At 45.0% G+C, this 11,719-nt stretch overlaps 1 protein-coding gene across 2 annotated transcripts in view; it reads right to left on the bottom strand.

Moving 5' to 3' along the window:
• Window positions 1-1,491: 1,491 nt before the first annotated feature.
• Window positions 1,492-11,719, bottom strand: part of ARMC8 (armadillo repeat containing 8) — a 71,667-nt gene continuing 61,439 nt past the window's right edge. For both annotated transcript variants that reach the window (XM_075607123.1, XM_075607122.1), the window contains 8 exons: window positions 11,265-11,351; window positions 8,998-9,090; window positions 7,443-7,592; window positions 6,115-6,210; window positions 5,241-5,336; window positions 4,821-4,893; window positions 3,150-3,243; window positions 1,492-2,306 (listed from right to left, as the gene is read on the bottom strand). In XM_075607123.1, the coding sequence (XP_075463238.1) occupies window positions 2,273-2,306; window positions 3,150-3,243; window positions 4,821-4,893; window positions 5,241-5,336; window positions 6,115-6,210; window positions 7,443-7,592; window positions 8,998-9,090; window positions 11,265-11,351 (723 nt within the window). In that variant the 3' untranslated portion in view covers window positions 1,492-2,272. The remainder of the gene's footprint in view (window positions 2,307-3,149; window positions 3,244-4,820; window positions 4,894-5,240; window positions 5,337-6,114; window positions 6,211-7,442; window positions 7,593-8,997; window positions 9,091-11,264; window positions 11,352-11,719) is intronic.

Here is an 11,719-nt window from a genome sequence, read left to right as displayed (position 1 = left end):
GGGCATCAGATGCTAGCTACATAGAGAAGCAAAGCTAAACAACTTATGAAAGCAACTGGCTTCCTTACAACAAAAACTGTATATAAAGTGAACATTGTACCCACCAAAAAGGCACAAAAAGATGTAAAGATCACAACCAACTAAATCATTTACATATAATAGAAATATAAAATGGAAGTGATATTAAATGCTTATACCCGTCTGCTTTTTATTAAGCTAATCACAGCTGTTTGATCTGCGCATCTCCATATGGTATTACTGCCATTAGTTTCAATTAATCCCACATAGGACTGCTTCTGTAACTGACAAAGCACTACATACAGCCACACACCTGTACATCAAGCAAATCAGCACTCTCCAAATTCACTTCCCTGGACATGTAGATTTCCTAATGTTTTTTGTCTGTCAAACGAGCTGGGAGAGGGAGCGGCTCAGTGAGTAACTGGCACCGAGTGTGAAGCAGGGGAACCTGGTTCAATTCCTGGTATCGGCTCCTTGTGACCTTGGGCAAGTCACTTTATCTCCAGGCACCAAAAACATAGATTGTAAGCTCCACGGGGCAGGGACCTCAGCCTGCAAAATGTCTCTGTAAAGCGCTACGTAAAACTTGCAGCGCTATATAAGAACATGCTATTATTATTATTATTTTATTAGACTAATATACAGGTAGAAGGAAAAGGGATTCTCCAGTGAAGCGACTGCTCCACCTACAGGTGACTAGGGGAAAAAATGATGGCGTACAATAGGGAGAGCAGGAAGACAGATCAGGATCTACTAAAAAGATATTGGGGACTTCAGCCTATAGCATAGAACCCAAAAAACTCCACGCACACAGTCATGGATACGTGTTAATCTCATCAATACAAATCATTTTATTGAGCTATGCCAGCCAGCGTTCTGATGAAATAATGCATCATCAGTCAGCTTTGCTGAAGATGCATTATTCCATCGAAACATTAACGGCTATTGCACAATTTAATGATCTGCTGGTGTGATTAAATATTCTTGGTTATTTGCGTTTTTATGGATTGTTTTTTTACCAATACGAGTAAAGCTCTGCTCCAGACATTGTGTCATCAACCACGAAGCAGTCATTGCAACTACACTGAAACCGAGGAAATAGAAGTCTTATTGCAGAACTGAAACACAAGAGCCATTGTAAAGCTGATTCAATCTTGACTCATCTGCCGCCATATTGTTTGAGGTCAATGGGGAGATGTGTACATACAAATGGTTTAGACAATGCCTCTGCATAGTAAATCCGGTGTACCCTTCTACTCCCAATGGATGTTTCCCAATGAAATAGAACGTGTAGAGTTATAATGTGTGATCATTGTTCAAGTCCAGTTAAACAGAGAGATACAAGACTGCAGGTGCTAAAGAAATTACAACGGCAAATACTTACAATTGTAAGTTCTAAAGATGGAAAAAGACCACAGAAAATAATGTTTGGTTTTGCCACATTTTACAAAATAATCCAGAAAAAGTATGTTAAAAAAATAATAATAATGTTTTACTGAATTCCACTTCCTTTTAACAGGCAATCACCTATAGATCTGTAGAAAAACAGGAATATATACAAGACTCACTGCAAAAATGCATATATTTTACTTACAAATATCCATACGCTCAAAAATTTAACATAAACTTTAGGGGCACTTTTTGCGCATGTGTATATATATATATATATTTATATTTATACATAGAGTTTTTTGTTTTTTTTTTAAATAACATTTTACAAACTGTATCGAACTTGCAGGTTTTTCCATGGTATAGATTCTTTGCCCGGGGAAACTTATAGAGGGGGAGGGGGAAAACAAAATGATTGCAGGTTCCACACGCTTGTGTATAAATCTCAGAGGTGGAAGTAAAAAGAAACACGGGGAGTTCGAGGTATGTAGCTACTCACACAAAGGAGCTTGCAGCGAGGGCGTACAAAATTCATAGTAGCTCCGAAAAAATCCATAAAATGTTAAAAAAAAAACAATTAATACTAATAACCCCTTCAGTGGTGGAGGGGTTATAAAAAAGTAGTCTTTTTAGTTTTCTGCGGTAGGCTTGAAGACTTTACAAAGTCCTCCTCCTTGCAGCTTATTTACTGCGCTAGACCGCCGTGTGGAGCAAAAACCGTCCAAGGTGACTTTGTGCAATTACTGGGAAACCAGGCGAACGTCCTGCTCTTCCGTAGCCAAAGTGATGGGGTGGTGGGAGGCGAGGATGGGGGAGGGAAGGTGATGTGGGAGGGGTCCATTGCATCTTTTCCCCCCCGAGATCATGCAAAATATTGCTGCAGTGCTGTTTTCGCCCTGGGAGGGGGAAGCAGGAGAAAAGAAAGGGTTTGGTTTCGCCGTATTTGGAACTCGCCATCTATTGTAACCATGCCCGAGCTAAGGCAGCAATCCCACCACAATGTTCATTTGATTTTTGCTTCCATAACAAAAACACAAAACCCTGGTTCCCGAGATACTTCCAGTTTTAGGTCCGTTATCCACATGGCCGCTACATCGGCCAATAGGAAGTAACTACTGATGACGTGGCAGGTTTCCTATTGGCCACAGGACCTGCACCATTTGGTGGCTATGTTGATTTCCCGGTTGGAGAGGAAAACACTGACACGGAAACCTTATTCCAGAACCGGTGGGTCTCCGGAGCAGAAAATGGCAGGGTTGTGCTCAGAGAAGCCCCCAGTTTCAATGATGTTAACACAAAAAGTCCAGGAGTGACTGTTGCTTTAACATTGTAATGTGTGTTATTATAGCACTGCACGCAAACACACAAGCCAGATAAAAACACCTTTGCCCAGCCCGTGTGCCCATTTTTCGCCCATGATGTGAAGCCTCAGATGTCATTTCAACTCTGGCTTATATTCCCCATACTGAAATGTGTCTATCCTACCCATTTTTCAAACTCCTCTGCTATACTGTGCCTCCATTAACGCTGCTGGGAAACCGTTCCATGCATCTACTACCCTTTCACTAAAGAGGGACTGTTTCAATTCCCCTCCAAACTGACTTTTCATGGACCCATGTTCTAGCAATTCTCCTCTGAATCATGCACGGCACAGATACCCTGAAGGTATCTGGAAGTCGCCTTCCATATCCCCCTTTGCTCCTAGACTATACACATCGATGCGCTTGCTTCCTACTCACTTGTCGCACAGGTTTGGATCTGCTGACTGGCTCAGTTTGTGTAGGATGTCCACGATCCCGATCTCCCGTAGCTTATCTTGACGCCCTTGTGAACCTTAGGAATCATGACACAATGTTGGGAAATGCACAGGGAATTCAGAGACTGAACAAAGCTAATCTCTACTGTCTATAACAGGGGTGGCCAACTCCAGTCCTCAAGGGCCACCAACCGGCCAGGTATTAGATATCCCTGCTTCAGCATAGACCGCTCAATCCGTGGCTCAGTGATTTTGATAGAGCCACCTGTGCTGAAGCAGGGACATACTTAAAGCCCTTGAGAACTGGCGTGGGACACCCCTGGTCTATAATGACACAGTGAGGCACAAGACACCACACTGCAGGAGCCTACAGCAATCGTCCCCATTTAGAATACAGTGGCTCCTATTCTACAATAGGAAGAGCGCTGATACATGAGCAGGAAATCCATTTGTTGGCCCCCACTGCAGAAATGGGATACAGGGTTATCTTCAGGTGTCTGGTTCCTATCTTATTGTTCCAATGAAGAGATCATTGTACAGATCCAGCCAACTTTCTTGCAACCCGTGGCATGCTGCAGCGGGACGTACACAACCCACAAGGGGGAGAAGCGGACGTTTTGAATCAGTCGCGTACGAGAAGGGGGCGGGGCTATTGCACTATTACACCCTCGGGAGCTCGCTATGGTTGCAATAACAATGGCTACATCTGACCAAAGATGATCCACTCGTCCCTTCCCTGCCAGAGAGGTCATAGAGAGGTCTTTGTTCTGTCCGTTTTGTTGGCACAGGCTGCAGTGTCTGCACATAATCCTCAAAATATGCCAAAAACCTACATCCCACTGGACCTCTGGCTCTGGTTCTTATTAACTGTTTCCACCTACCTATACCAAACATTGTTAAACTAGTCTGCTGTATTTAACTTGACAGATAAAGGAGGTTGCTTCAAGAATCTACTGCCCTACCATATCTCCCTCCACCTTCAATGAATGACCACTTGTGCTACAGGTGTGAAACAAGAGTTTTCACATTATTGTAGCTCCTAAATGCCATTTGACACTTTAGTTTAGTGGTTACACTGTGATGTGACCCAGGCAGAGCAGATACATACAGATATAGTAGTGCTAGAAATACCATAGGTGCAGCCAGTTCAGCTGCACCAGAGCTCACAACTGTTATAGACCCAATCCTCATACGTGCCGGAATGGCGTTCTGGCACTTATATGCACCGACGGCATTCCAGCAGTTCTACATGCCCCCCTCTCTCTCTCTCTACCCCCCTTGGCTCTGTGTCAGTCTGTGCCGTGCCAGAGGGGGCCAGCCCCGGCGGCCCAACACGGGAGGACCCACCGGAAATTTGTCCCAACTTCCGCAATCCCCACCTGGATGGGCTCCCTCAACTGCACTGCTCCATCGGTAGGGCCCGGAGGGGGTTATTATTTTTTTTTACTTGCACAGGGGCCCACAGACTTCTAGTTACACCTCAGCGATGTATTCAACGTTACTGCAACCAAAAGGCCATATTTTTGGATCAGCTGCAAGCAACACGTGCGCATGGATATCGCACCATTTTACTGCGGCAGCGCTCATGGGTCGCAATAATGTTGGCTGCAGTCTGTACTGCAGTGTGCATGAGATGGAGTGAGAAACCCCTTACCCTCATCTTCATTCCACGTGAGGTTTGCTATGCAGAACATTGCAGCCAGCTGGAGCTTCAGGTTACAATGACCCTGGAAGGGGAAACAAAATGACCGAAAGCGAAGACTGCAAATGCAAAGCCAAGACTGAGGTGGGCCAACATTGCCTTAAATGGGAGGGTTACTAAACAGGGACGCTTGGGTCCAAGTCCTTGGGGCAACACAGGACCCGACAGTGCAAAAATTAGATTGCAGGCTCTTTGGGGCATCTGCGTCACAGCATGAAACTGCGTGCACAGGCCGTTATATATCAAACTCTACTGTGGGAATGTCTGGCAGTAAGGCGGGCCCAGCAAAAAGGTACGATCAAGGATCCCCCATGAGTAAGACTTCTACTTTCAACAGAGGAGATGGATCAAAAACTCAAAGTGTTTGCATACCACATAATACTTTATTTTCTGCAGGATGTCATCGTTCGTCATGATAAGGTCTTTTGCCGTTGTTCCGTCTGCTATGTTAGCGAGGATGCACAGCGTCTGGGAGGTACAAAACAACAAATATTTGGAGACCACCCAGTCTAGCCCACCCAATTTGTCTATTTTCTACGTACTCTAAACCGTATATGCAGTACATGACCCTGGGAAATGCTACATAAGGCCAAAAGCAAACAGTTTATATCCAATACTACTGAACTACTACTACTTCTGCGCCTGGCTTCGCCACCTCTGCTGGGAAGCTGCTCCATGAATGCACCACTATATCAGTAACAAAGCACCAAATGGATGGTGTGAAATGGCTAAACGCTTTTCACTTCATTGTGGTCCCAACATATACTGTACGTTCCATGCGGGACCCAGGTGAACCACCGCAGATCTGGCGATGGGGAATATCTTGGTGACTGATCTCTTGTTTTTTTGGAAAGACAAGCATTTTTTTTTTTAAATTACTTTTGAAAATATCTTTTGCAAACGTTGTATTAAAAAAAAAAAAAGTAATAATTTTTCCCCCGCTCCTCTTAAGAGCCCATCCTTAAAAAGAAATACTTTCAAAATCAAAAATTATTTCAATGTCACGACTTTTTTCTTTACCTCTCTTTGTTACCAAGTGGAAGACACACACAGACCCCTCACGTCAGCCCTATTAAATATTCTCCATTGATTGGAAGTGCTATTCTGCTATTCGTTTGCACCTCCCTGGAAATGAAATGGCTACAAGCTGCCTGCCCAGTGCTACTTGGCCTTCTCCTCCAGGCCCATAAGGTCACCTCAATGCATTGTGGGTTTCCTCCAGCAGTGAAAGAGGTCACAAACCTACCTGCTCTTTGACTTCTATGTTATGTTCCCCTTCAAGGATGAAAGTCACTGCCTGCATGATCTGCTTCCCGTGGGTGCTCATTATCTGGTCTATGTGCTTCCAGGGCGAGAGGAGAAGAGGGTGAGAGAGAGAGGGGGGAGGTTACTGATAAAGCAGCAAAACGTGCGGAGCGCTGGTGTACGTGGATGGGAAGCAGAGTGGGTGTTTGGGTGCAGTAAAAGCAGAACGGCAAACGACAGAAATGTCGAATTACAGTGCCGATACAGAGTATCCTCCTTCACTTCTAAAGTGCTCTATACAAATACACTCATAGCCCAGTCGCTGCCAGAGGGGCCGGCGACGTATTGCCAGATAGTTAGAGCACCTGCCGTAGCTTGTACACATACATCCTGAGGTTGCCCTGCCGATTCTGCGAGGTGCCTCCTCCCGGATGCAGGTTACACCCACACCAACCACCATTGGGAGAGGGCAGTAAAGGGTTAAGTAGTCACACAAACAACCAGCGATTTGGCCTTTCACTTAAGTGGCCATCGGTCCCAATCCTACAGAGACTTTTAGCCTTAGTTATAGCCCACTGGTAGTCTTCACCATGCAAGAGGAGCCATTATATAGGAAGGCCCTTTTAGACATTGGCTTGGGCCGTCTCTCAACCTGGAGAGCCAAGGTGACTTAAGAAAAGGGTCCAGAGTGACCGGCAGGACATGTACACTGGGAGATATGGAAAGCGACAAAGAAAAAGGAGGACGGAGAATGACAATTACATAGAAGGCAGTTTCCTGGCATCATTTACCCAATTAAAATATTCCATTACGTTGAACAACAAGATAACATAATGAGAACGCATGTCACGTCACATTTGAGACTGTACATTGTATTCCTGGGTAAGTATCCCTCCCCCTCTCTCTGTATCACATTCTCAGTGCTGTATTCTTTATGGTGCGCCTCTTTAAAACATCTATACTGGGTGCACAAAACATGGCGAGACCAGGACACACCAGAACACACCAGGACACACCACAGTGCAGAATTCAGTGATTCTTCACTTTACTTCTCAGAATAAAACTTTTTCATATGATTGACACATGAGGCTCCCGAAAGCTGTACCAATAATTAATTCCAGTGGGATTCTTAGAAAACTGAACCACTTATTTAGTACACCGTGTTATAATTAATTACACGGATATAGCAATTGGACTCGTAAATGAAATGTGTAAAAAGTATCCTCATTTATTTACGTCTGCGCCCGAGAAGATAGTATGGTCTGTGTGTGCAGAGTCCCTCAGACGAGTCTCGCTCGATTTAGGGCGACCCGCTCCCATTTTACTTACCGGGCGTGTTGACAGCAAATTCCGGAGGAGCCCCAAAGTCTTCATTAACACGTTGACGTCGGAATCTGACAGCAGCCGGAACAGCTGCTCTGTGCTCAGACCTCTCAGTATATCCGTCTTTATCTTCTGCTCGGCCTGAAACGCCATGTTCTGTGAAGCGGAGGAACAGTGGCAAAGATGGGACAAGTATTAACCACGATACCATTTTTTTTTCCTGCGTCTAATCCAACTTCGTTGGCAGGAAGATGTAACCCTTTTGTTGCCAGAGGTACCTGCAACAAATTGTGCAGCAATGTAATGCACCGATTTGCTGCAGGTCTCCCAAGCGATTGTTAGCTCTGCGGGAGAGGAACTATGTAAGGATGCACTTTATCTGTATTTATAACGTGCCACCTATGTACGTAGCGCTTTACATCAGCAACGCACGCGGCAGAATAATAGGAGAAATAATGGGAATAACTGTTTCAGACATAAAAGCAAAGATAGAAATACCACTTGTGAGCACATTCACATGTCTCAGACAGACAGATCTCCAACACTGCTCTTCACCAAAAAAAAAAACAGATTGTAAGCTCCACGGGGCAGGGACCTGTGCCTGCAAAATGTCTCTGTAAAGCGCTACATAAAACTAGCAGCGCTATACAAGAACATGCTATTATTATCTCTTAGCATACAATGCTTCCAGCCAGGGAGGACATGTTTCAACCTTTTACATCTCATCAGTGTGAGGAAAAGGAGTTCCTGCCCCAAAAGCTTACAATCTAACCCTCACTCTGTTTCATCGATGTTCACATGTTGCGTTGTCCACATTACTGCTGTAACATGCAGTGTAGAGAGTTGGCAAATTATTAAAAATAATAAAGGGCTTTAACAGTATGCCAAACAAACATATGATAACGATACCCCTGGCACTTCTCACAGGCTGCCACTGATTTGGAAGTAGGCCACCAAAATTAAACTCGCAACTTTAACAAAACAGCCATGCCAATATTTTGCTGCAAGCTGGAGGCTTTGCTTTTCAAAAATGCATCCCAGCCAACTGCAGTCCTCAAGAGCTACCAACAGGTCAGGTTTTCAGGATATCCCTCATGCAGCACAGGTGGTTCAATCAGTGGCACAGTCAACGTTGAAGACTGAGCCACCTGTGCTGAAGCAGGGACTGATTGAGCTTCCTGTGCTGAAGCAGGGATATCCTGAAAACCCAAATTGCTGGTAGCTCTTGAGGGCTGCAGTTGGCCCCTCCTGCTCTAGATGGTTCCGGAACATTCCCAGCCCTGTTTTTAGACGGAGAGCTGACTCCGTGCGGTAACAGCACAGATACCTTTAACCCTCCCTGTGCCCGGGGCATGACATGGTACTGCAGAGCAAAGCGTGGAAGGCCTGTGTGGGACAAAGAGACAGATGGAACAAGCCCCCTAAATCTGCCAAGATCAGGAACTACAAGTCTGGGTCGCTGTCCTCATGTCGCCCATGAGCTAATAAGAGGGGTGTGAAAACAGTTTGCCCTTACAGTACTACAGCAGTGTTACAAGGCAACTCTCGGGTAAATGCCTACCATTAGAGCCCAGATCCCATTCACCCGCAGGGCAGGGTTTTCACTGAGGGTCAAACTACACAGCAGCTCTACAGCTCCCGATTCCAGAATAGGCTGCGGGGAAAGAGAGGCATGGAAACAGTCACAAAACCACGTTAAAACATGGCGTCCCGGCGACCCAGTCTGCTTTATTTACACGCGTGTAAAGCAGTCCATGGCCACTTCTACTAGCGTTATTCATTTCACAATGCTAGAACTAAAGGAAATCCCATCATAACATATACAAGCGAGGTGGCAAGGGAGAGGAAAGGCGATTAAAAAACAAAACAAAACACAGGACAGAAGTGGTAACCACATCAGGACGCCAAAAACGCAGATTATTTATAGGACTCGATTCGACTGCACCTTCCCAATAAGATGAGTGGAGAAATTGAAGGGGGGGGAATTCTTGTTACATTTTTTTATGACTTGAAACCTATTTTTTTTTTTACTGAAAAATACAAACGCTCTTAAAAAGGTTATTCTGCGACAATTAATTTTTTTTGGCGAGCTCAAGCTGCGTCAAAGTCTTTAGGTGGATATTTAATGTGAGGGTCCAGGTCCTGGCCCTCTCTCCGCACTCCCATCACACGGTGTCTTAGACTTGTAGTCAGCGACATTTTAATGCACAGACTGTGAAAAATGTTTTTTTCGCCTCTACCACAGCCCTTGTGTGAGCACCGGTCATACTGTCTCCCCTGTATTGGTTTTTCCTTTTTCGATTTCTGTACCCCATTGAAACGGCAAAATAGTTTTAAAAAAAAGAAATAAGATGACGCCGCCTGCACAGCACAACTCGTACAAAAGACACGCTCCGTGGCCTGCGCCCAAGCACTCGCGCGTTCGTCACACACGTACACTGGAACGTTCTAAATACGTGCCAGTGTAAGATACCGATTTGGCTGCCAAGCGGGTAAAGTAGCCAAGGACAAAATGAGCTGCGGGCAAAGGCATGTTTAACGTGGAAAAATAAAAACCATTGGAAAATCATTTTGAAATATTGTTGAAACATTTAAAACATGTGCTCAAGAGCAGGGGAACGTTTTGGCCCTGCGCCCCCCCTACCTGCTTAGCCTCCCAGTGCTCTCGCCTGGTATCTAGCGTCATTTGACGTCACGTCGCCATGGCAAAGCGGCGTCAAATGACGTGACGTCACATGATGACACGTTGCCCAAAGCCGTTGGAGAGAAGGTAAGTAATACAGAGGCCTCACACACTCCCCGGCATTTCATTTAACCGCTTGCGGAAAAGTGCAGGACCTCTGTTACCGCTGCGCGCCCCCCCCCCAACCCCAAAACACACACCCCTGCTCTAGAGGTTTTTTTATAGTTATAAGACGGTTTGCCAGTCTACAAAGCGCCAGGTAATTGCGCATAGTTGGTCCTATGGCAGAGGTCCCACAAGCAACACTGTCACGGGCAAATACTCTTTCATTCCTCTGATATCTAGATCGCAATAGCCATCTGCCCTGGAAGATGAGCAGCAAGCCCCTGACATGGCAATTATGACATGGGATCTGTGGGAGTCCCAGACCGCATGTCATGGGGGGTGACGCATTGGGGGAAATCACAGGGTTAATCTCCAATTCAATATGCTGTGAAACCCCTTACTTGGGAAAATGTAAGTCTCATTCAAATAAATAGGAGTTGAAGGTATGTATTCACTTAGAACCAACAATGCACACAAGCGCACCACAGATTAATATAAAATACGAGTATATATTAATATAAGGTCAAAAGACCACACACAAACACAAATGACAATTACACAAACACATCAAACGTTTAAAAATACATCCGGTCACTTTGTGTGTGGTCTTTTGACCTTAGATTAAAATATACTCGTATTTTACATGAATCCGTGGTGCGCTTGTGTGCATTGTTGTTTCTTTGTCTGTTGGAGGGCTCCTTAGGGAGATCCCCTTAGTTAGGAGCATTTGAGGAGTGGCTCCTTGCATACACAGCTGCCAACGGATTGTAATTAATATTAGAGGAGAGCGCGAGCGCAGAAACCTTTCTTCAGTCCATATTTACTTACTCGGAACAAACAAAAAATGTACAGCCATATTTATAATGCGGTGCTATTCTATTCAAATGAATGGGCCGTGTGGGGTCTTCCAGGATTGGAATGTCTTCTGGAATAGCACTGCTTTCCGAGGAGGGGGAAGATTTCTGCAGAACACACTATCACATCGCTGTGCCATCTCATTGAGGACACAGGTGGCGAGCAATGGGTACAGTTATACCAACCTCTTTACTGGGAGAGAACTCAAGAAGCAGGTTGCACAACGTTGATGAAGCCACCACCAGGATCTCATCGGGAGCATTCTGCAACACCTGAGAAGGTAGAGGACAACGGGATGATACTGTAAGTGAGACTCTCCCCAATTTTATAGCTCATCGCCCAATTCTTTATCGCCCAGCACCAACAAAGCAATTACAATTGTTTAAAAAAAAAAAAAAAGTAGATTATATCTAAGTTTAGGAATATTCTTAAGTGAGTCATACATGGAGATGCAACAGTTCTGAGCGAGGCGCCATTGCACGGTCACTCACACTTAAAGTCACTGGGAGTTTCCATAGGACAGTGCATCAATCTGCACTACTGCAGCTTAATGAGTAACTCCCTCAGAGTGTAGTTTAGGAAAAGGTTTCAAAGCTCTCAGGGTTGAAATAGCCTGTATGCCTAATTGGAAAGCCAGTCA

Source organism: Ascaphus truei, chromosome 7 (assembly GCF_040206685.1).
Source record: "Ascaphus truei isolate aAscTru1 chromosome 7, aAscTru1.hap1, whole genome shotgun sequence".
NCBI lineage: Eukaryota > Metazoa > Chordata > Amphibia > Anura > Ascaphidae > Ascaphus > Ascaphus truei.
The sequence above is the reverse complement of the archived record's forward strand: the minus strand, read 5'-3'. Positions and strand labels throughout refer to the sequence as shown.